Raw genomic sequence first — 25,688 nt, 5'->3', positions numbered from 1 at the left:
GAATTTTAGAATGCGTGAAAAACAGTAGTTCAAGGACACTGCCCCCCTCGGGGCCTTTCACCACTCTTCCTCCTCCCCAAACTCACACGATGCGTGCCCACACCTTCCCCAAGACCTTTCCAGTGCCACACCACCACCATCAACCCATCACTGAACCCCCCCCCCCCCCCCCCCGCAGCAATAAGACAAATTGCAATTGCTCATTTCAACGTGATACGGCTTCTGGAAACAACACACAAAGAACAGTCACATTAGGCAAACAAGATTTAGTCCCCAAATATTTTGTCATTTTCTCTTGCCCAAATTCCTAAGTACCTTTACTCTAAAAAAACTTGCATTTCTCCAGTCCTCTGGAGTTACTGTAGGACCCAGTGTGTCTGCTCAACTACAGCACGAGTGAAGGGCACTGCACGGGCACAGACCCACGGACATGCTGGACAAGACTGTATCTCAGGAAGGTACAGTGCTGCCAGACTTCCAACAAATACAGCATTTATAGCCGAGCAGCAGCTCCAAGCCATGCTACGGTGCGGCTGGACACTGCCCTCGCCTGCCCTTTCCAAGGGTGATAGGGCACAAGCCAGGATCTGCAAACTCTTACAGCCCTCAGCATGAAGAGGAAAGGAATTATTAAACCCTTCTCCAGGACCAGGGCTGGCCACAAGCGAGCCTCACACCAGGCTCTTCATCTTCTTCCCCTGTCAAGTAAAGTGTTCCAGTGCAAAGCAGATTTCTGACAGGAAAAGCTCTTTCTTGCCTTTTTCCAGCCATGCAGTGCTGTTTGAGGAGTGAGTCATGTTTCAGCAACCTCTTTCAAGACTGCAGTGCCCTAATGGGAATGAACGCTCAAGTCCTCCAAGTAATGAGGGTCCCTCCCCGCGCTCTGCACACATTTAATTGTTGAGTTATGCTTCCTGTTCCTTCTCCATGCTAATGCTTTCTCTGAAAATCTCTCCCAGTGTTTCCAGAAGAACTTTTGACCCCAAGAGTGTTTTTAAACTTATGGCATTGTTATCCTCTTCCTTATTATGCTTGCATGGCTACAGGTAACTACACATGGATTCCCTGGTAAGACAGAAAGGCTCACAACAGAAAATAACTAAGCAGTCCTACGGCTCGGATAAAATATAGAAATGGGGAGGGAGGGTGGATAAACAAATGCATTTCTGCATATTCACAGAACAGGTTTATTTATCGACTTTCAGCTGCATGCCTTGCAAAAAACACAAGTAGGTTTTGGCAGGGATAAAGAAACCCAGCTCATGCAAGAAACCTTTAACCGGAGACATCCTGTTTCTGCTACTTGTAGGAGGACCAAGACCTTGGCACATCACGGCCATCTCCACATGCAACGCTCCCACAGCTCGCATGAAGGTACGCATCAAGCACTTCAGGTCAACACGAAACGATTAAACATGAGCAAAAGGGTTTCGCCGTCCCACAGCAGAGGATTACGCAGCTGGCGATGCTACCAGAGGTTGTCTCCCCGGGACTCACCTCCGTGGCTGGCTTGGGCACAGGGAGGCAAATTGCCTCCCTGCCCAGCTTCTCCCCAACAGGTAGGGATAGCGATGACCTCCCTTCCCAAAGAAGAAATTCCTCTTTTGTATAATTCTATTCTGCATGGAATAGACTTGTCTCAGGGTCCTGCCTCCAGCATCACAAGCAGCCCATACCCAAGGGAGCGCACAAGATTAAGCGAAGTATAGAGGAACGACCCCAGGCTTTCCTCCCTGCCACCAGCAACTGCAGATCCAAACCTGCTGAGGCAGACACCCTTTTCTTGCATTTAGTAACTTGAATTTCAGCCCATTAATACAAAGCTGGTCACTGAAGTTGAACACTTCAAAAATAAAGTACTCGGATCATCACATATTGAACAACATAGCACCAGCAGAAACAAAGGCAAAAAACTTTGAGGCAACTAAGAATGGTACATGCCTTTGTCTGGGGACCCCAAATGCCCCAAAATAATCAGACACTTTGCAAATTCTTGGCAGACCTGCTTTCTCTTCAGAGTTCATTTCCCAGGTTGCTCCGCCAGCCAGCAATACAGTGACAGATTCAATTTCAAGCCACAGAAATACTGGGGAAAGTGAATTAGAATTAAAAATAAATTGTCAAAGGCAAATACTATCATATCATCCTATTTCACTTGGACATAAATAACGACATTTTAAAACAGCGATGTCAACTGCACAAGGCAAAATATGGATTTGGGGCAGGGAGGGGGAGTTTAAAATCCCCGAAGTGCCTCAGGCCAATTTAACACAACATGACTCCTTGGTCCAGTATTTCGTATCTGAAGTTAAGGAACATTTTGGCCAAACTAGCTTTAAAAGAAATACACTTTAAGGATATTAATGTAATCCTTTTTCTGCCTGGCGGCACAAGTTTTATTAAAGTTAGAACTTTGAGGGATGTTTCACGTTAAACAGGGGTTTACATAAGGAGACTGTGTAAAAACAGAGCTCCAATTAAATTGTATTATGAAATTTTTATTAATGTAACACAACAAGTGGACTTTCAAATAATACTTACAAGTGATATTTCTCTTAAATTACCGTTTTCAAGTGTCACTAAACGCTTCTGCTGTGTCCTGGGGAAGCTGATTAGCTCAAATTGTATTTCCCTGGCTGGAAACACTGAAGCAGAGCTTAAGAGTTTTAAAGAACTTGCTCACAGGGAAAATTTTTAACATCCAGCCCTTAGAAAAGAGATTTCTTTCTTTTTTTTTTTTTTTTTTATTTTTCACAGAACCGTAGAGTAAGCCAGATTGGAAGGGACCTTTGGGGGTCCCTGGTCCAGCCCCCACCTCAAAGCAGAAACAACTTAGATCAGGTTCCTCAGGGCCTGGTCCAGCTGAGTTCTAAATAATTACAACGATGAAGATTTCAATATATACCTTAGTTCCAAGGTTCAGCCTTTAAGCAATCAGGTGCTAAGGCATTAACAGCAAGTCCATCAGGTCTATAAATTATGGTTCTGAATACTCAGCACTGAACTATATTCACAGTGAGGTTAATGAAAGAAGACCTGAGACAACCCTAAGAGCTCCTGCAAGTTTTGTAGTATCTTCTACGCTTGCTCAAGAATTAGATATACACTGTGCTGGTCAGAAAAGGGACAGTGAAGCCTCAGCTAACGATAAATCATTCTGAATTACTTGTTGTTACCTAACCACACAGCACCTGACAGCATCCCAGCACCTGACAGCATCCCTTTAAGTCTCTACAAAGCCCTGCACAGTAAACAAGAAAATTTCTCACCTTGTCAGAGGTGAGAAACTGGTGGTGAGAAAGGTATCTCCTGGCCAGAGCTGGGTTGAGAATCAGTTTCAAATCTAAGAGGTTTGATGCTTAAACTGAGCCCGCAGTCTCAGTTATCTGGTCCAGACCTTGAGTACCACCCACCCTGGAAGTCTAAAACAATTATATTTGCACTGAGTAAAAATGGTCCAGCTTAGTTCCTGCTTTAATCATCATTTACACTGCCATCCCTTATCTACAGATATAATGGAATATATATGAGAGAAAGAGAAGACATCTGAGTTATCATCAAGAGAGTGGGAGCAGCAAAGAACAGTAATTTTCGAAGTAATTTTGCAATAATCTGTATGACTACACATACATACATATTTAAAAAAAACCAAAATCATGTGATGCTTCATGTTCATACTGACCTTGAAATTAGCTGCTAAGCTTTGCTATGAAAAATCCCCCTCAAGTTGCCAGGTGGAAAAAAGCCACGTGTGAAATTTGTCTTTTCCATACATTTACCTTCCTACGTCCTGCCTGGTGGCAGGCAGGGTTTGCACAGCCCAGCTCAGCTCAGGTTGCCCTAATCTGATGAGGATGGATCAGGCTGCGGGTAGAGCCAAGGGGTCTACACTGTACAGACTGCCCAGCCTGGGCTGCAGAGAGCCCCATCTGCACTCCCGAGGCTGAGACAGCAATTACAAGGGGAAGGCAAAGACATCCTGTGCTTTGGATTAGAAGAGGAAGGATTTCATGTGCACCTCAAGCAAAAACAGAAGAGGTCCTGAGAGTCACCAACAACTTATTACATGCCTCTGAACTACATCTCCTCCAACAACAACAACAACAAATAATAGAAACAGAGAAAAGAAGGAAAAAAAAATGTCTTGCTGCTATTCTTCTAATGTGTTTATTGTACTCTGATTTCTGCGATTTCCCCTCCATCCCCCAGCGATGCATTACAAAAGCACAGAGCTATTGCCATCAGGAGTGACAGTGCCAGATAGGCAGGCAAATCAAACTGGCCCTGAATTAGGCTACCACCACTGTCAGCTGCAGCAGCACTGGGACGGACATTGGGGCATGCTCCAAACTCAGGTCCAGGCTGAAGGGCTCTGGGCAAGCTTGTGCAGCTGAGTCTTCATGGTGGCATGCACCTTGGCTACCTCAAGCCTCCCCTAGCATTATGTTAATCTGGAAAGGAAACACCTGATAAAAAAAGCCATTACTGAAAACTAGGCAGAGCCTTGCTGGAAAGTCAGGAGCAAACCAAGTGACAAATAACTCCTAGCGTGTGCTGAAAGAATCACTGGAACACTGTGGAGCTGCATCCTGAAGCCACACATAATTAAGTTTCCACAAAATTGATTTTTATATTTAAGCGCTGCTGAGCCACAGCCTTATGAAAAATGACCAGAATTTCAAACATGAGATATAGAAGAATTTAAAGTATTTTGATAGCCAAAAGAATGCTTAGGTGCCCACTCAAGTTAGCACACAAACACTACACCGTCATTAGTGTGCTAAGCATCCATGATTTATTTGTTATTCCCTTCCTCCCCGCAAAAAGGCACCCTGGCACATAGAAGAGAAGACAGTGCAGAAATAACAAAACTTGTCACGGTAAAGAGAACTGTGAGAGTGAGGACTGTTATAAGCATAGACTCAAAGAAAGTCAGAGATAACAGGCAGGTACGAAGCGGACACCAGCATCAGCTAGACTACAGCATGAGACTCGTCCTGGGGAGTGGTCTTTTGCTCAGAAAAAGGAAAGCATAAGAATACAAAATCAAAACAAATCACCAAACCAGTATCACATCTGAGCCATCCAAAGGTTTAAGAGATTTATTATAATTGCCGCAGAAAAGGGGGAAAAAAGACAAGAAGAGAGAATTAAAAAAAGATAAAAGCTTCAAGTGAATCTACCTGCTTTCTCTTGCTGGAAGACCAGCCTGCAAGTTCTTTAGAGTAGCAAACATAATTTTATTCTTTGTCTGTACAATACAACAGAGGCCTAGCACATCGACGAAGTTTCAGAGAGCTGCTACATTACAAATGAATAACAATAATCCACTTAATCTCTGCTTAATGCAGCCCTGAAGGGAATGCAAGCAAGATTATCAACCAGCAGCATTTATTCAGCAGAACTTCAGTTACAGTTCACAGCCAGAAATTCATATCCCTCCCTCCAAAATTGTCTGTTGGCTTCAACAGAGCAAATAAAAACTTAGAGACTTGGATAACAAACTGTTAAAGAAGTTTAGTTACGAAAGGAGGGGAAAGAAGAGCATGTTACTGCATAAGCACTTGTGAGAGACTTCGCATCAGATCCAACAAAAGCAGTGGAAGTGGGTGGAAAACAATCCAACGGCAGAGAGAAAAACAAAACCATGATTGCCACATAGCTTGGAGGACACGAGAGCTCCTGCTCCCCGTGCTGCTGCTTTGCTGCAGCGCAGTAGCAGAGATGGCAGATGCTGTGGTAGATGACATCCCCATTTCAGCTTGTCACCCATCTCCCATGCAAAGGGAGGCTGGGTGGGATCATCCTGTCCCGAGGACCTGCTCCGTGTTGGGCTGCAGGAGAACGTGACAGATGCAAACGGGCGTCAAGGGAGAGAGTAAAAACGTCACACCAAAGCCACACTTACAGCAACCAGTGTTTCAGGAGACACATTCACTCCCTTCACATCTTCTTCTTCTGGCTCTTCATTTTCCTTATTGTCAGTGCAAGAGACAGAGTCTTGGACTGAGCAAGTGCTAAGCAAGTCTGGCAAACTGGTAGATGGGTACTTCAGAAAATCACCTTCAGCAGATTCCTACCAGAGAGACAACAAAATACGTTACACTGCATGCAGAAAACCACCAAAGCCATGGTGAAACTGCTCCATTTCACTTGCCCAGCGAGAGCTCCCCAGTAATCCTTCCCTCATTACACACTTCCATGTCCTCAAACTTCAGTGGTCCAGTTATAAGAAGCATACCTGGTTTTAAAGTACACGTACAGTAAACACAGGCCAATACACGTCCAAAACATTTAGATTTCATAAAGGAGAATTTAAAATAAATGCTTCCCCAGCAGCCTGCTCCTCCCCACTTTGGGTTTATTAAATGTCACTGCGAGCAGACTCAAGAGTTTACAGACCTCATTACTCATTTCATTGCATCCCAAATCACACTCTGTGCTCCTGCTCCCTCCCTGTGGACGTTCCCTTCACACATTTATCTATCTACATGCATAAGAATAATACACTGACAACCCTACCTAGGAGAACAAAATGAAAACTGACCCACAGATCCTCTACCAACTCAGTCCTGACGCTTCAGGATCTGTTTCCAGTCTTTGGCACGTTTTCTGGGAGGCAAACACGTGCATCAACTGAAAGCAGCGTCCAGACAGACTCTCATTTTATTGCTTTCAGAACAAATCCCGCGTTCAGAGCGCTCACCTGGCCAAACTGCGAGGCGGCTTTCCCATACCAACAAATAACACCCAGAGGGAGCTGTGGGGAACACTTCACCTATTTACACCTTCTCTGAGACTGCCTGAAAGACGGCACAGGCTGGATTCCCCACCACTTGCCTTTCCAAGTCCTCCTCCCAGGGACATGAAAACTGTCCAAGCGCACAGAGCACAGGCCAAACAGATTCACAGCCTGATCACAAATGTGAAGTTTTCAGTCATCACATGAACAAGCAAATAATTTTAAGGAGAAATTCAGGCAGTCTACTGCCTTGCATTTTGGCAGAGACTCCAATTGTCTAAAGGAAATACAAAATGTACCTATTCAGGTCAAAGCGTCTTGTTTCCAGAAGAAACACTGGTGGGGTTAATATCAGGCTGTGAGCCTACAGAAGGTCTTCAATGAACTTCACTAACTAACATTAGAGATGTTATAGGCTCTTCACTTTGAATACGGTGGGATAGAGCCTCTTCTTGAAAAACATGAGCATAAAGCATCCCGAGAAGCTCTCATCAGGCTCAGCCAGCATGGGTTTATGAAAGGGAGGTCCTGCTTCACTAACGTGGTCTCCTATGACAAGGTGACCCGCTTAGAGGATAAGGGGAAAGCTGTGGATGTTGTCTACTTGGACGTTAGTAAGGCCTTTGACACTGTCTCCCACAGCATTCTCCTGGAAAAAAATGGCTGCTCATGGGTTGGATAAGTGCACTCTGTGCTGGGTTAAAATCTGGCTGGATGGCTGAGCCCAGAGAGTGGTGGTGAATGGAGTCAAATCCAGCTGGTGACCGGTCACGAGCAGTGTTCCCCAGGGCTCAGTGTTGGGGCTGGTCCTGTTCAATATCTTCACTGATGATCTGGATGAGGGGATTGAGTGCACCCTCAGTAAGTTTGCAGATGACACCAAGTTGGATGGAAGTGTCGATCTGCTGGAGGACAGGAAGGCCCTACAGAGGAACCTGGACAGGCTGGATTGATGGGCTGAGGCCAACTGTGTGAGGTTCAACAAGGCTCAGTGCTGGGTCTTGCATTTGGGTCACAACAACCCCATGCAACGCTACAGGCTGGGGGAGGAGTGGCTGGAGAGCTGCCTGGAGGAAAAGGACCTGGGGATGCTGGTTTACAGCTGCCTGAACATGAGCCAGCAGTGTGCCCATGTGGCCGAGAAGGCCAATGTCATCCTGGCTTGTATCAGGAATAGTGTGGCCAGCAGGACCAGGGAGGTGACAGTGCCCCTGTACTCGGCACTGGTGAGGCCGCACCTCAAGTCCTGTGTTCAGTTTTGGGCCCCTCACTCCAAGAAGGACATCAAGGTGCTGGAGCATGTCCAGAGAAGGGTAACGAAGCTGGTGAAGGGTCTAGAGCACAAGGAGGTTTAGTTTGGATATTAGGAACAACTTCTTCACCAAAGGGGTTGTCAGGCGCTGGATCAGGCTGCCCAGGGAAGTGGTTGAGTCTCCATCCCTGGAGGTATTTGAAAGACGGGTAGATGTGGTGCTTGAGGACATAGTTTAGTGGTGGACTTGGCAGTGCTGGGTTAATGGTTGGACTCGATGATCTTAAAGGTCTTTTCCAACCTTAATGATTGTATAATTCTATGAAGGTAAGAAAAATTTTAAAATTACTGACACAGTGGCTTTCTGACACTTCATGCTCCACCTGGAAAGGCAGGTGTATAAGTGGTCCCTTTGGCCCAAGATGTTCCTGCCACCACCCCAAAGGCCCTGATGGCCCCCACCTACAGGCAGGTCCTTCTTTGAGACCCCAGATGCTTTCGGGAGCCACTTGGCCACCCACCAAATGCCTGGATCAACCCAAGCAGGGGAGCAGCAGGCTGTAGTCCAGGGAGGAGAGCAAACATGGGTAAGCAGGATTTTCTTAAACAAAGGACAAAATATTGTATAATATCTCCTCAGCCTTTCCTGCGATGAAAGCAGAACGAAGAGCCTGACTGATAAATGAGTTCCACTCTCATTTCCCTGAAATTTCATGCTCCTTTATCTGCAAGAGCTTCACTCCAAGCTATTAACAAGGACAAAATAAGGAATTTGAGCCAAGAGATCATCATCAAGAGACCTCAGGCACACATATAGGACAAGAGATGAGAGCTACGGAGGCTACACAGGCAGGAAGCAGAAGAGGCTGAGAACAGCCTGCTTTATTTAGCATGTATTTTAAGAAAATGGTTTTGGCCAAAACTTAAGTAACGTCTGCATGAATAAGTACAGACTCATTTGCACACTGAATGACAGTGACAATACAAGCAAATCATTAAGTTGGTCTGTACCCTGTCGATTTGCCACAGATTTATGGCAGCTACTGATATATTTTCCATAGCTGTGCATTAAACGTAAGGGAGTAAACGTGCACTTGTGATACCCTATGAAAAATATGCCCTTTCCATGCAGCCCTTGCACAAACCCTTGTGGATGTACATTCAGGAGACCACCAAGGAGAGGACTGTATCTTGCTAGCAACCACCAGCTGCACGAGGCCAGCGGCCGAGCGAAGGAGAGCCACAGCATCCTGATGGGAGAGCCCAACCAGCGACTGCCCGTTGATCATGAGGAGCTCATCGCCTGCCGTCAGCCTGCCGTCCCTGCAGAAACAAAGCGGGAACATGGAGCTGCAGGGTGGTCCTTCCCCAGTGTCAGGCTCTGGTGGCACACAGTGAGACATGGAGGCATGGACAACACGTGATCTGGCTGATGCTAAGGTTGCATTGATGGGTGCAGCATTATTTGCTCCAAAAAGTGGCTCAGAAAGGTGCCCCCAGGAAATCATTCTTATAACCAGAGCCATTTCACCCTCTTTGCAGGGCTGAGACCCCTCAGGCCTTCCCTATGCCTCACTGGAGATGGTCAGGGAGCAGCAGTGAGCCCCACCTCCCCGGCACCAGGGAGCAGGGCAGGGCTGGCAGCGAGCACCCCAAGTTGCACAACCCACACTCACCCACTACCAATCCTATGGGAAAGGCCCATCCTCCAAAAATGGACTTGGGGAAAAAGCCCCACAAGCCATCAGACTCCATCACCAAGCGTTTGATCTCTCTATAGTTTGGACTAAACATATCGGAAGAAGCTTCAGTGACCAATCACAAAAGTAAGTTTTTAAGCTAAAAACGCCATATTCTCACCCTCACACAATGGCAGGGCAAAACCCCCACACCTGTCTCATGGGTCTGGCCAACAGCGATGGCCACGGATGCTCCATCACTCCCGCCTCACCTGTGTGCAGAGCCGCCTTCCTCCACGTGGGTGATGATGATGCTGTGAGGGGACCGCTTCGACCCTCTGCCTCCCGTTATCTGGATTCCCAGCCCGTCCGTCCCCTTCAGGATGTGCATCTTCCATATGCGGCAACCTTCTCGCTGAGAGAAAACGTGCAGAGAGTCCTTGAATTTGGATTTGGACACTGAGAGAGGGCTGGGAACGTACAGGAGGGAGCTATTTAGCACCTTGCTGCCCATCACCACACATCTGTATAGCTCAAGCTATACGGGTGTTTTTGCTGAGCTTTGCTGTGTTAGCTGTGGTCCAAGCGAAGGAGGCAGAAAAGAGGAGGCAGCACAGAGCAGGGTCAGCACGAAGAGGTTTCCTTGCAGGGCTGTTTGCAGCTTTTCTGAGCCACGCAAAGGTGCTGCTCTCAATGCCCTGATCCTTCCCGAAGCAACCAGTGGCCTCAAACCCCTTCGCCAGATGTCAAGGATGAGCTGTGCAGGATTGCAGAGGAGCAAGACGTTGTTCAAGGAGGACCCTGAACACTGGGCAGCGCAGCTGCTATTGCAGCAGGTACCAGACTGGCATCACACAGCAGCGTTTCCCTCTCCGGAGGGGTGTGCAGGATTTGAGACATAGGAAAGAAAACACCAGCTTCAAATTATCAGCTGCTGATCAAATATTTCTTACGGGACAGCTGTTGTACAGACTGTAAATAATAAATTCACCCACCACAGAGAATAACTTTTCAGTATAAGCAAGGTAATACGCAATGCTTAGGACATCTTTATTATTTTTTTTAATTATATAAATATTTATCCAAAAAGTGCTTTACAATCTCCAGAGCAATACGAAATGCAAAACAAAAACTAGTTCCCATGAGTCCTACCAGCAGGACTGGGCACAAGGAAACACAAGTGTGGCAGATATCAGCAGAGCAAAAAAGGAAAGAGAAAAACAGGTAAGCAAGCAAGACACATAAGGCAACTGCCAGTACTCTTTCAGAGAGGAAAAGAACCAGGCTTATGAGAAACCCTCCGAAGTTTTCAAGCTTGCAAGACAGCAAAATGCACAATTTGGATGCAATTTTTAGGCCATGTGTTGTAGTCACCAGGCACCGGGTCAGCTATTTCTGACTGGGTCTGTGCTGCACGCAAGTAACATTCTCACAGTACGCAAATGCCCAAGTAGCAAAGATGATTAAAATTTCATGCCAAACTGTGAAGAGCATGTACAAACTGCTGCTTGTTTCTGAGAAGGGGAACTGCTAAATATATCAGCAAACCCAAGGGTTATGGCAGCAACCTGCAGATGCGAATGTTGTTTATCAGAGCCTTTAAGTGAAGAAAATGTGCTTTTTTAACCTGATCACTGGGGCCCTATGCTGAAATTTTTAAACGCAATGCAAGATGAGTTTTTCAGATACAGGAACAAAGAGGTCAGTTTCTACACCAGTATCTTAAGAACAAAGTGAAAAATAATAATAACGTTATACAGCCCCTAGACCACAGGTAGGAGAAACAGGAAAAACAAACCAAGTGTCTTAAGAGGCAACCCAAAAGTTTGAGCCTGAAAACATATACACCTGTGGGTAATTTGTTAACTTGAAAGTTATGCACATGGCAATATCCCAACAGGTTTAACTGGGATCTGCAATGCATCGATAAAAGCACAGTCTTGTGCTGAGTAGCAGGACATGTCAGGACAGAGAATACTTTGAGATAAATTACAGTCATACATGAGACACCGTGTTAAATGCAGGGGCAAGAGTCAACTATATTTATCTACTTAAAACACAGAACTGAGCTACAGCATGAAAATGGTCCAGAGAGGTTTTATTGCTATGAAGTACCTTGCACCCATAATGAAAACACTATAACAGAGAAATACCATCTCTCTGCCTTCCCCAACCAAGCCCAGGCTGAAATGATGACCATCTATTCTCCTCACAAGATGCCACTCCGAGTGTCCTGTTGTTAAATCCAGTTTGGAAGCAGACCCTCCAGTAAAGTTTAACAATGCAGTCATAAAATTGCATTTAATGCATTTACAAAAGCTTTTTGGAATGTGAGTTATGCAAAGGCCCACGACACGCAGTGCCTAGCTTGCATTCCTCAGTACTCCTCACTATCACACATCTTATTAAAAGGAAAAAAATCCCAAATTTATTCTTAACTGACCCACTCTCAAATATTCAATTACATAGCAAAACACTTAATAGCAGCAAATGGCACTGCTGCTCTTAATGCAAGCACCATCTTGTTCCCCTTGAACTCCCACTGAAATCAAAGGCACTTGCAAGTAAAGCATTACTCAGTCCGAACACGGGCAGCAGAACGCAGCCACAATAAAGACAACGAAACCATTTGGCACATATCCAAACACATATTTCTTTCACTCATTTTCAAATGACCCGCTCACCATCTCCTGTGTAAGAAAAGATCATCCCTTGAGTCCCCGCTGGTCAGCTGCATGCATTTCACTGGGAATAAACAGTTCGGCGTCGACTGGAAATCAGATCCCCTCACTGTTCTTTCCCTCTTCATAAAACATTCATAGCTCTTCATTTAACCACGTGCTACAAAGCAAACGCCCCCCACCAATACACATGTACCTCCGAGGTACGTCACGGCAAGATTTTAAAAGCTAAGTATTGAAAAGCGGATTGCTAGCCTTTGCTTGAGGCCTCTTGGAGGCAGGGGGTGTTCAGCAGAACCCCCTTCCCCTCCTCATGAAGCTGCTACCTCTTTTGCACAGAGCAGCATGGGATACTGCTTTCAATGTGCATCTTATGTGACTCCATCACAGGAAAGCCTTAACAGTACAGCTCTCTGCCAATTCCAAGGATTTGTAAACGCATTTAAATTTTACTTAAAGCCAGTTTTCTTGAGTTATTGGAGATTCCCAGGTTGAACAACACAAAGTTTAAACGCTTTAAAAAAAGAGAAGGAAAAAAAGCAGAGTGATGCACGTCTTCAATTTTGAAATTTTTTAAAGGATCATGTTTTCAAGCTTTCCTTCATAAATAAAAAGACTACAAGCCCACTTAGTCTTTAAATGAAAGCTACAGTTCTGGTGTCTTCACCCCACTCCAGAGACTTACAATACCCGAGGGAAACTCCACGTGTAGTTAGATTTGGCAGTTTGCAGGTCGGATGTCACTGTCCTTGGAGCCTGCATAATCCCTGCCCAGAGGAGGACGAGTTTAAATGCTGACCGGTCTCCTCTGGTCGGCTGCACAATTCTGGTTGCTGCTTGGCCACTGTCAGTTTCGTATTCCTATTAACATCTGAACTTTTCCATCCTCTCAGAGTAATTCTCATAGCTTCATTTATAAATGACTCCGAATAATCCCCCCCGCTTCGATGCAAAAGCATTTCATGCCTAAAGCAGAGAGGTGTGCTGATGCCAGTCCAGCCAGGTATCTCAAACTCCAGACATCCTCAGCAAGGACAGAGAGAGAGGCACCACCAGCTCCTGTCACAGCCGGGGACTAGGCAATACCCAGCTCTGGTCACTCTTCAGAATAAGGAGACTAACCTATATCCCTTAACCAAAGGCAGGTCACAATAACAAAGCTCAGCACTTGAGAACCCAAGGGGAAAGGGCTCACTAGAAAACATGGGCTGAATACCCGTATATGACAGTCCAGAAATTCTCATGCAATTCACCTGAGATTCAGCCAAGATGGACACTCAGAAAGACATTCATGCTTGCTTTGAGAATGTCAAAGGAATAACAAGCCAAAATTTCCCTTTAGAGATTTGTTCCCTATCTCCTGGGAGCAACCGTTAACTGTGCTCAGATCCACCCCATGGACTTTGCTTGTAAACTCAGAGCTGTAGACCTGCATTGGCAGAGGGACTGTGGATTCCTCTTGATGGAAGGGTTTCATGGACATGATGGACCAACATCTGAGGGTGGTAAAACACTGGAATGCGTTGCCCAGAGAGGTGGTAGATGCCCCATCCTTGGAAACATTCAAGGCCAGGCTGGACGGGGCTCTGAGCAACCTGATCTGGTTGCAGATGTTCCTGCCCATTGCAGGGGGGATGGACTAGATGGGCTTTAAAGGTCCCTTCCATCCCAAACATTCTATGATTCTGTGGTCTGAGGAGGAGACGAGACTGGGTCATCTCTTGAAGTCCTTTCCAGACCTACCTTTTTTGACTTTCCTCACATCATAGCAAGCAGAAACACAAATGGTCAAATCAGGCTGCAGTTGGGCTAATGGCTAATTTTTGTTCTCTGCAGTTACATCACTCTTAGGTGACTCAACTTTCCTCCTAACTTGGCTCTCTCAAGCAGGCAGCCCTTTGGACCAGATTTTTCCACTTGAAGCTGATCAACTTCAACTTCAAAGTGCCGAAGCTACAAATAATTAAAATGTTTTTAAAGACAGTATGAATATTCTACTTGGATTAATTGCAAGCAAAAAAAAAAATGGGTCAGCTTATGTAACAGACCGCAAGTGAGAATAGAGAATACAGCTGGCAGCTTCAAGTGGGTCCCTGCAGGCCATCTTTCTCCACCGTGAAGCCATTGTACATCAGGCAGCCTCTGTTCAGAGCAAGCCTACATCTGGAATAAACTAGCACGCTACAGATCAGAAAGGAAGCACGCTGCCAGCGCGACGTGGGGAAGCTCGCCTTCTGCCTGCTCCAAGTGCATACCATCAAACGCTCGATTTCATAAGCACATCATTAATAAAACAAAAAGGAACGTTTTTCCTCCAAGTGCTGCGGAAAATAAATAAATAAATAAATAAAAGACATGGGAGCCGTTCTTCCCCCCTTTTCTTTCACCAGCTAATTGCAGAGGAGTTTAAAGGGGTTTGACTGATTTTGACTGTGCCGTGTTCAAGAAGCTGCAAATCTATACATACAAAGGAAAAATTGCTTTGAAATCTTGTATTAAAGAAAAGCTTGGCAGGAGCAAGGTGTAAACAAATGGAAAACAGAAACGCAGTGAGCAGTTAAAAAGCCAGACAGTAAAATGGAAAATGTAAAATCGTTGTCTACAAAAAAGCACTTTCTGTCACAGCAGCAATTCAGCCAAACCTGGTGTAAATACGTAACAATTCTTAAATAAAAACAGAGATAAGCCCTGATGAGAATACCAATAACCATGCAAGGTCTGTACACACACACTGACTGGCACCAGCCCCAACACAGCCCGCGGGATGTCTCCCTCCCTCTGCATTTCAACGTGGATTTTTACTGTCTTTCTGCAGGGACCAGTTCCCGCTTACAAACTTCACAGGTTTCCCCTGTAGGAGCTGCAGAAGCAAACAGCGGGCTCTTCCCCACCGGCCACGAAGCTGCTTTGGGAATGTGACACTTAAGAGAAAGTTATAAGTTTTGTGCATTAAAAAAAATTACTTCAAAAGGCTTCATAGCAGCTGGCAACCAATGTGGTGATCACACGCAGCTCAAAACCAGCACAAAACGTCCCAAACAGAAATGCACCACATTCAGACCAGTATATAAGCAATTGCCTTCAAGCAACAACCGGTGCAGCAGCATCCTCTACGGGGACAGGGAGTATACTGGGATGGCCATACCATCCTTCACTGATGTGGGACAAATTAAAAGCACTGCACCCAGCTGCCTGCCACACCTTGGGTCAAACCATGCCTCCTCCCACTATCCCCATTCCCCAGCAGGCAGGTGGGAGAGTCGGATCAGTAGCTGGGGAATTAACTTGCATGATCACATACCAGGGGAGCAGCTCAAATGCGTCAATCTCAAGATACAGTCAAAAGGCATCACTCTTCACATCACAGATATTAGTGTGAATGAGTCAGTACCAGAAAATCATGCCAAAATCTGATTTTTGCAGATTCTTAACAAAGTAATTATTTCATTAGTGGATAATGAGTATATTTTTCATCTGATCTTAACCAGGTTATTTTTAAGGCTGATCTTACAGCAGGACTCCTGCTTTCATCTGCTGGGTTTTGTTTCTATTGTTGTACAAACAAGCTAAACAACTCCAAAACAAATAAAAAGCGGGGGGGGGGGGGGGGAGGGGGGAAATCTAAATTTCTTTATCAATAAATTATTCCAAGACAGGAGTTCTTTGTCCATCCCTACTGCCTATGAAAGTTTCTTAGCACTGAGCCACTAAAGCCTTTGGCTTCTAACTCTGGATGATGCAAGCCACGCAGTGGGTGTCTCCTACACCACTCGAAAGAGGGGAAAACATCCCAAAACCCAAGCGGTCCTTAATATGAATTACACAGTATGGACCACGTGAACTTTCCACGTCCTCAAAATAAGTAGGAGCCAGCAGCACAGACACAACTGCGATTACATTCAAGTGTCCACTGCTGATCTAACAAGTCCCCTTGTTTGGACAAACGGCCGCCAGACACTTGGCATCCTTTCACTGAAATGCGAGTACTTTCCCCATGGAAAGAGAAGCATCCTAGGGGATAAAGTCTGGGGAACAGTCAAAAGCAAAAACATACCCTCCCCCAAACACAAACACATAATTAAAATACACAAAACAGGCATCACAGCAGAGTGGATGCTGCAATTGTGCGACTTAAAGCAGACTGTCCCCCCGGGATCCATCTCCCGAGACAGACTGCTTGTTGACATCATTTCCTTGGCAAGGGCTTTAAACATTTTATCAGCCATTGCAAGCACCTGAACTACATCATCACCCCTTACAAAAATCTGCTGGAGTCATTTGTCATCCTGAGCCATCACCATCTGGATTGCACCTCTCCGGGCTGCTTCCCTCTTGCCATCAACTGAAGCTTTATTGCAAGATCAGCCAAAGGATTTCTCAGCTATCCCTGACCCTGGGGGGTGCTGGCCCAGCAATTGTCCCTGGGGAGCTCAGGCTTTTAAAGCTTACAAGGTGTTTGCATTCCCTCAAGTGTCTTGCCCAGTCTCAGTCTCTTGCTGGGCTATTGGGAATGGTCGGTTGGTTAGTTTGGAGTTTCTCAGAAAACACCCTTGCTGCCTGCAGTAGATTAAAGACCATCCTAGATTAAGTCACCACGCTCCTGTGTCAGCTAAAGAGGGGTCTCTTGTGGGGACTGGTGCTACATCTGTCAGTGTCAGGACTCCTTTGGGTTTGCTGAGCGGTTTCAGCACACTGCCTCAAAAATTATATGTATGTAGCTTTATAATCCGGACTAACACCTGAAACATTACAGCACCTAAGCAAACAGCATACTCTATTTTTAGGCATGTCCACTTGGTTTCAAACATTCGCACTTAATGATTAAAACATAAAATGGTGTGAACTTACATCTCAGCTAAAGCCGGTCCTTTGCATTCCAGTTGTGGGTTTGCTGTATCTTTAATACCATACGCAAAACTAAAAAAACACCTTCTGTGTAGGTGGGAAATGCTTTCACGCTGGTGCTCTCACCTATGGTTTGTGACAGCTGAGCGTGGCTGAGACCTCCTGTAACACAACCTCATGCGTATCTGTGCTGCCTTTGGGGGCAGCTCATTTCCAAGAGTGAGGACCCCGTTTCAAGATGACACATTAAAACTAACTCATTACAACTTATCCATTACCGCACTATCTCTATGCCCAACCCTCCACCGCAGCCTTGGAAAATTCAATCCAAAAACAGAATAAAAGGACAGATTGCTATTCAAAATTAAAATCTACAGCTACCACAGCTGTAGCTATCGCTTAAATCATAGCAAAGAAAGGCAAAACCTTAAATCGGTTGAAAAAATTTGGCAGCAAGTGAGACTTAACCCCAGAAAGTTGTGACGACAGTTGTTTTATGTCAAGGTGGAACATAATTGGCAGCAAAAAAACAAATGAACTGTAATTTCACTACTAGTTACATCAAAGCACTTCCTAAAACCCCAAGCAAAACCAAGGCCAAGTTTTGTCAGTGCTGTACAGCTACAATTAAAAGACAGCCCTTGTCCCTAAGAGAGTTTACAACCCAAAATAGGCAAGAGAGAGGGAAGATGTGCTTATCACAGGGCACATTAAAACTTCAAGACAGTAGATAGCCCCAGGATTTGTGTTAATGAAAGTTGGAAGCAAACACAACAGATAAAAAGCTGTTAAGAACAGAAACAGATTCTGAGGAAGGCCTTTACATGACTGAAGGTGTCTACATTAAAAACTAAAATGAGAGTTATTTATGTCTAAAACATGCATCATATAAGAGTCCCATAAAAGCCTTGATGAAACAATAATTACTGCTTAGGTTGCCAAAAAAAGTTGATGTAAAGCAACTTAGCTTCAGTAGCTTCAGTGGAGCTGTGTGTATTTACCCTTGTAAGTACCTTGCTCACAGCAAGGTTTTCATTTTGGTACAGCAAGCGGATGAGAATTTTTTCTCCATCACATTTAAAAAATAGTAAAATGCTTAAAGCTGGTACATTATTTCAAGTCTCATGTTTTGATTCCTGTAACATGCCATTAGCCTTCCTCTTCTGCTTGGCAAGATAAGGAACATTTTCCATTAACCAAAACGCAAGGTAAGGCTGGCATTTACCAATGCTAATTGGTAAATATTGCTATAGAAAGGCTGACAGCCTTTCCTAACTACAAAGCAAAATGCAATCCAAAAGCATTCAGCCTTTCCTGAGACAAGCCATCTTAATAAGAAAGCAATAACAGGGCCAAACAAGGAAGAGATTTGCCAATAAAACGAAATCAAGCATGGTGCAGTTGCAGCGATACAAAAGCAAGTGCTGGCTGGCAAAGACCCAACCGGTCTTTTACGTATGCGCACATCCATGTGCACCTGTGTACACACTCACAAGTCTGGAGAGGGTTGTGGTCTACGTAAGCTGGGCTCCGTTGGTCTATAAGGGAGCAAAGCTGGCTGGGCACACTGCTCTGGCAGCTGCGACCTACTCCAGAGTAACTGGGGTTAACAACATGGAGCCAAGATCTTGAAGCACTACTATAACCCAGACCTCCCCCAAAAACCTCTGTGAGGCAAGGCTTTAATATCCCCTTACCTTCCTCCTCCCTTCTTTTAATAGACGGTACACTGACTTCAGAAAAACACCAGACACACCTTACGGGGCCACCAGATGCTGACTCGTTTCCATCCTGGAAAGCCATCCCACCACAGCCCCATGCTGCGGTGCTACCACCAGCCCGGGAGACCTGGTGCACACCCTGCCCTCCTCCCATGCCATGTATTTCTCCCAATGGAGAAATGCCCAAATGCAGACCCCCAGCCCCTCTCACCTGCCTCCCTTCACTATTAAAGCACTTTTATTCTGCCCAGTCTCCTTGACACAGTTCCCACCGGTGACTGCTAAATTTGGATCTGGATTTCAAACCCTTACTGATCCGGATGCTCCCAATACTCCTCTTTCATCTGTTCCTTTATAATTACCAGCCTACAAAACACCACCTTGTCTCAGGCCACTGATAAAAGAAGTAAACTTTGATTTCTGTATTTAAGCTCCCCAATCTTTGCAGGATGTGATGGATCATTACTCTGGCTCAGAGATTGCCTGGTCTTAAATCACTGCCCACGAATCCCACTGCAGCCAGCCTGGGTCCTCTCCAAGGTCAGGTCTGGTTTCCAGACCCTCGAGATCTTCCTGCCAGGCAGATACAGCCTTGCTGCTTTGAATCCCCACACTTTAAAGACCATTTTGGTTCATCCTAAAAATACTGCAGCATAACTTAACCACCTGTAAACATTAAATGCTGCCTGCTAATTGACAGGTACAATATTTACTGAGGGTTACATACCAGCAAACAGCTTGGCAGATTTGTTTATACATAGTGATAGCAATGCCAAGTGCACAGGAGAGACAGACCAAAATCTGGGAGATGAAAGCAAGCCTGAAGAAGGGGACTGACACATGCACACAAACCAGTAACACAGGAATCTCCTGGCAGGTTCACTTGACAGACAGTATTTGTCTCCCTTCTTCTTTCACAACTCAGCATTGCTGTTATTAGCAGCAAGAAAACGAGAGAACAACCCCAGGCTTGTGGGAGAGGAGGTACCATGAAAACAAACACCACCAAAGACACGTGGATGCCTCAAAAGCACTCCCAGCACAACATCCCCAAGGCATCGGCTGTGAGCTGGCTCCTGGGGCAGATTTGACCCAAACTCTTCTCCTGTTTTCATTATGGCAACTTCAAACTAACTTTCTACAGGGAGAAAAAGAGATGTTCCTGGACTTCATATTCCAATTTCAGTAAATCTCCAATCTAGACCTTGGGGCACGGGAAGGGTAATGAGCAGTGGGGAGGACCAGGGCAGTGGGGAGGACCAGTGAGGTCCTCCCGCAGCCGCGCCGGTTGCCCAGCAGCTTCTTGAAGGCTTTCCTCCCACCCACAGCTGACCTCCAGCCCGCAGGCTGGGTCTCATCCTCTCAAAGCGAATATAGTGCTCCCCGAAGGTACAGGGCTGACAGCCCTGGATATTCAATTAGTCAATGTATGGAGGAGAAGGCGAGTGCAGGGCGGGCAGTGGGGATGGAGCTGCTTTCCCCATGGAGAGGGTGCCCTCCCAATGCACCCTGTCCCCACTTGGGAGGAGATAACTCATCCCGCGGCTACGAGAGGTTTGGCTTGCACTTTGAAGGCTGGAAGGAGGCTGCAACTCCTGACATGACGTCCTGGATGCTGTTTTCAAAAGGCTCCTGACACAACTGGATCTCACGTGCCTGAGTGCCAAGTCACACTTTGAAAACAGAGCTGGAAGTGAAATTTGAGGCTCCCAAGTGTCTTTATTTCTTGCCTTTTTTATTTTTTTACCAGGATTGAAATAATTTTGAAAATTTTATTCACTGTCACTATTCAATACTTATTAAGAAACTGAATTAAGCCATTCATTAATCTGATAGCAGCTACCCCATGGATGCTAAATCTTTAAAAAGCAAAGGCATGCTATTCAGGCTCCAGCTATTCACATTTCTCATTCAGATGTCATGAAAATGTAATTAATGCCGACACATACAGAGGTCACATCTCTAAGCAAAATATTAAGGGGGGGGGGGGCGGGATTAAAAGAGAGAGAGAAGCAATTTTACTAAATGACTGTGCCTCCCAACAGGCTCCATGACAGATACACCACAACTGAACAGACTATACTGCTTAAATTTCCAGTGACTCAACTACGCTTTTACGTTTTACAAAGCCACCTTGTATGTGCTTTGCATTAAAAATATATTTATTGCTCACACTGATACATATATGTTCTGAATTTAACAATTTACTTCTCAGATCAAAATGACTCAAAACATCAAGGTAACACTAGCACAAGATGGCCTGGATCAAGAGTTTCTTTTTTTATATATATACATATGTATATTTTGGCTTTCCACGTCCTCAAAACAAACTCTGAATATCTTCATTTATAGCATGTGTTTAATTAGACATCTTCAGAACAGATTCAAGAAGTTTTTATATGGACCAGAGCTTTCAAAATTCTGAAGGATTTATTTATTTAAAACTTTTAATGTTTTCTTTCAGAAAGACTACAATTAGGAGGCTTGCAAGAACAGTACACAAACATCCTCCCCTTCCATTGCACCATGAAATCCAACATGTCTCACTGATGGGAAAAGCAGGTTTTCCCAATTACGCTTCTTTAAGACCAGCATTTTTTAAAATTGGTTTTAGCCCCTCCAATGTACTTTAAGTTAAATTAGTTTAAGTACACAACCACCATCACCCTGCAGTAGTATTGGGGAGCACTAATTCAGAGGACACGTTTAAACCCATGCTCTCCTCAACAGAATTTAGTGATGAGATGTTCACTTATACTGCTCTGTTACCAGCTTTGAAGTCTTAAAACCAAAACCAGCTGCTGCAGCAAGCCCCAAGCCCAACAAAGCAGTGTTCATCTGTTTATACTATCAGTGTCTCTGGAAAGATTGGCAGACAGCTCTTCTGGTGATAGATGCATACTGAAACCTGACCAAGGCTTGGGTTATTTTTCTCCATCCAGCAATGCTGCAATTCTAGCCAGGCAACAAACCCCAAGATCTCCATTAGGATGAAGAGAGAAGCAATGAAAGCCCTGATCCCACTGTCGTCCCAAACATTAACAAATCGTCCACCTCATCAACTCAGAGCGAAATTCACAATAACTTCCATGTGGTCCCCAAACACTGGCCAAACAAGTTTTGTAATACAAATAAATGCACCGTGGTTTGGTGCATCAAAAAGAGAAGCTTCAATTCCAATATTAACATGAGCTTTAAGGTGCCGTCAAGCTTAGACAGAGCTAAACATGAAGCCCCAAAGGACAAAATGACCATCTTCCACTGACACCTCCTGCCCCAGCGTCATAAGGTCATCAGTTGTCTCAACGAAAGAAATCCTGAAGCCCACCATGACAGGTCAGAGATATAAGGACCTTCCCCAGCATGACAGAGGTTTCTCAAAATTACTATTTAACTCTCTAATCCTCCTGCCCCCTGTTTTGGAACCTATCCCACATCTCGGTGCCCTGACAGCTTGGATTGTCACCCAGAGGGTCAGACCAAGGATGGAGCACTGAAACCAGGGAAACTGCTTGAGAAATTCCCTTAATTCACTTGCATGCCTGCTGCTTTCTTCTCCAGAAAAACCCAATGCAAACGTACCTGGGCAGACTGGTCACCGATGTCTGGCACGCCACCATCTGACAGCTGGCACCGGTACTGTCCCCCGGTGCCCTGAAGCTGCTCTTCTCCGTTGCTTTCTGCTTCAGAGGTCTCCGGCTGAGCAACCTCCACCTCCATCGGGGTGCAGTGCCCGTTCCCGTGCTCCGAGGCCAGCTTTTCTTTGCTGTCCTTGCTGCCCGGTGTTCTGGTGATGACCCCAAACTTCCTGGTCCTTTTCCCATTTTGAGCAGCTCTGTCGCCAGGTTCGGGGCTGGGCTTGGCTTTGGGGTCACAGCTGTTGCTGTTGTTGCCGTTGGAGGGAGGAAGAGGGGCTTTGCGCTTGATGCGGCGCAACATGATCAGGTAGACGAAGCCGCCATTCCAGCACTGCTCGGCCAGGTAACTGCAAGGGAAGGGATGCGCAGGGATTACCGACTCCTTGCCCCGCAGCACCCACATCCCACCCCGGCACCCCAACACGCTGCGCCCTGTGACGTTCATGCACCTTCTCAGGCAGCTGATTAACTGGTGCGCGAGTACATTAGGACACCTCGAGGCATCGGCAAACGCTCTCTTCCTTCAGTATTAGAGGGAAATGATACCGGGAATAGTATCAGGAATAACAACAGCCCTCCCAGCCATCCCGACTGATCCCACTGCAGCGTAATATGACAACTGGTAAATGCCACCAAACACGTTCCCACAACCCCAACCTCTGGACTCACAGCACAGCAACATGGAAAGGTGGAGCAAGCAAAGCAAAGCAGACAGTGTTTCCAGTGAGGCATTAAAATAAATAAATAAATTAAAAAAAAAAAATTAAAAACCAGGCAGGCTTCCTTTGTGCAGAAGCCCATAGAGCATTTGTATCTGAAATGAGCCTCCTTAGTGACACTAATCTTCTGCTTTGGCGTACGTACATGCTTTGAAGGCCCAAGGGAAAAAAAAATCAGCCACGGGGGTAAGCAGGTGTAGCACCAATGGCCTCAGTACAGCAAAGTGTGGCACTACAAGGCATCTCAGCTCCCACAAAGGGACACGGAAATAAAGTGGGTTTCCTTTACAGCAAGTGTATTCCAATCAAAGCAAGAGCCAAGTCATCTCAATTGTGCAAGGAGCATCCACCAGGTTCTCATACTGAAGCAAAGCATCGCCTCCCCTCCCCTCCCAAAGTCTCTGGACATGCCTTGAAGGAATTGACATTTCTGCTTCAAGCAAATACTCGGCATCCTTACAGAAACTGCGCCCACTGATGCAAAAGGGGAAGCTAACTTCATGCCTCTTTTGGGAAAGGATATACCTCAACACAAATTCTTAAAATATTTGGGTTCTGAGCCAAGGGTGTAACCAACTGAGAGTACAAACAAGCTGGAATTTGTACTTAGCAGGTATGTATGTGCCCTTTCACGCTAATTTAGGCCCCCAAAATACATTGCCTTTCTCACTAGTGAAAGCAGCAAGAATTTCCCAGAGCATCAAATAAGCCTCTGCTGCAGCTGCAATGAACTATTCACTAATGCAAAGCAGTTGGTGAACCTACAGCTATCAGAGCAGATGAGAAACTAGGTGTGGAGTTGAACCATAGAAGATCCTAGGAGAAAATAACACAGCCCTTGTCCTTGAGAGAGGAGGAGCGACTCAAGAGTCTTCCACCCTTTTTTTTTCTTCCCTGGTGCCTGTAGGCTAATTTCCCCTTCCCTTTCTTAAAAGTTGTTTGGTCTTAAATACAGCCCTTCAAAGTTATTCCTGCACAGAGGTGACTTAATGGCAAAACAGGAAAAGTGGCTATGATAACCCCTGAAGCAAACTTCTGTACAGAGGAGTGAGGAAAGCACTCTCAATTACTCAAAGTAATCTGGACCAGCCTGGCAGCGGCTGGAAATAACACCATGGGTGTGTGTTTCTGTCCAGGGACATGAGCTGGTAGTTTCAGTCCACCTCTTCCCAAAGCTTAGATGTACCCCCCCAGACCATGTTGGCATTCCAATCACTTACACTTAATTAGGAAGACCGATGCCCAAACGAATACAGCAACTACATAACCTTAAAAGTAGCCCCGGAGCAACAGAGGGGAAGGACAAGTATGTTGGCTGTGCCAAATTTCCCCAATGAATATAAACTGGACTCCAACTCCCTGGACAGTCCACTCAGCAGTTTTCACCAGGCAAGTCCTTTTTTTTTTTAAAAAAACATTAAGAATATTTAAATAAAACCCTAAAACCATCTTTTTCAAGACGGCTGAAAGCAGAGAGCCAACAAGCCCTGCTGGCTGGAAAGTCTCTACAGCCAAGGTCAGCCATCTGGATGGCCATAAGGTGACACTCAGCTCAGGGAGGCACCCAGGGCTGGCAGGACCTGAAGGGTTAGCCTAAAAAAAATTCCAGAACCAAGATGGAAGTATTTTTTTATTATCACATTAAAAGAAAAATTCTATTAATCAACAGAAAAGGGGCAGTTTTATTCCAGAAACAATATGGGCTGCCTGTTTTTCACATTTATCTTTCAACTCAAATTTCAAGGCAGCCAGTAAAGTTGATTAAAATTCATGACTTTTGCTTGCAGCAATACCACTGCACTCTGATCCGTCATACATAAGCCTGATAGCATTGCTTCTCCTGGCACATGGAAACAGAAAAGCAGCTCCTCTTCCCATAGTCCTGTGGCTTACATGGGTGCTGCCCACCCTGTTTTTATGCAGAGTCAGTTCTGCCTGACTTGTTTTTGTGCAGGTGCACGTATGTGGGGTTTTTTTTTTTTAAAACACTGATCTCTATCTCTGAACTAATCACTGATGTATTTTTGAATGCCAGAAACCAAGTGCATGCATTAATCAACTACTTGATTTAGGAACTACAGGGAATGAGAAGGAACTTATCATATGTCCAAATAAAGTAATTTTATAGAGGCAAAAATAATTTACTATTTCACCTCCACCTGTAGCACATTTATTCTGTTCATGAAGTGTAAAGCTATGAAAAGGGAAGAAAGAAGGGTGTGTTTTTTAATATCCACTGTCCACAGACAACCCTCCCTACAGTCTGGAGCAGGGTTACAGCGAGCGGTAATAGATGCAGCTGCACTGAAGTCAGCAGAGCTGTGCTGATTTACTCCATATGTTGAGATGGCCTGCATGTTCCAGGCATGCAGCCTGTAGTAACTCATGGGTTTATGTCTTCTTGAGTACTT

At 45.3% G+C, this 25,688-nt stretch overlaps 1 protein-coding gene across 5 annotated transcripts in view; it reads right to left on the bottom strand.

Moving 5' to 3' along the window:
* Positions 1 to 25,688, bottom strand: part of PDZD2 (PDZ domain containing 2) — a 208,573-nt gene that overhangs the window by 47,674 nt on the left and 135,211 nt on the right. For 3 of the 5 annotated variants that reach the window (XR_015707947.1, XM_087773246.1, XM_087773244.1), the window contains 4 exons: positions 22,503 to 22,905; positions 9,946 to 10,088; positions 9,098 to 9,317; positions 5,909 to 6,076 (listed from right to left, as the gene is read on the bottom strand). Coding sequence is in view for 4 of the 5 variants with exons in the window: in XM_087773246.1 (XP_087629372.1) it covers positions 5,909 to 6,076; positions 9,098 to 9,317; positions 9,946 to 10,088; positions 22,503 to 22,905 (934 nt within the window). In the remaining variant the exon portion in view is untranslated. The remainder of the gene's footprint in view (positions 1 to 5,908; positions 6,077 to 9,097; positions 9,318 to 9,945; positions 10,089 to 22,502; positions 22,906 to 25,688) is intronic. The other 2 variants (XM_087773245.1, XM_087773247.1) reach the window with 2 other exon arrangements.

The sequence above is a fragment of the Nipponia nippon genome, unplaced genomic scaffold (assembly GCF_047370975.1).
Source record: "Nipponia nippon isolate SJK-2023a ecotype South Korea unplaced genomic scaffold, ASM4737097v1 scaffold_39, whole genome shotgun sequence".
Taxonomy (NCBI): Eukaryota; Metazoa; Chordata; class Aves; order Pelecaniformes; family Threskiornithidae; genus Nipponia; species Nipponia nippon.
This window is presented reverse-complemented; position numbering and strand designations above follow the sequence as displayed.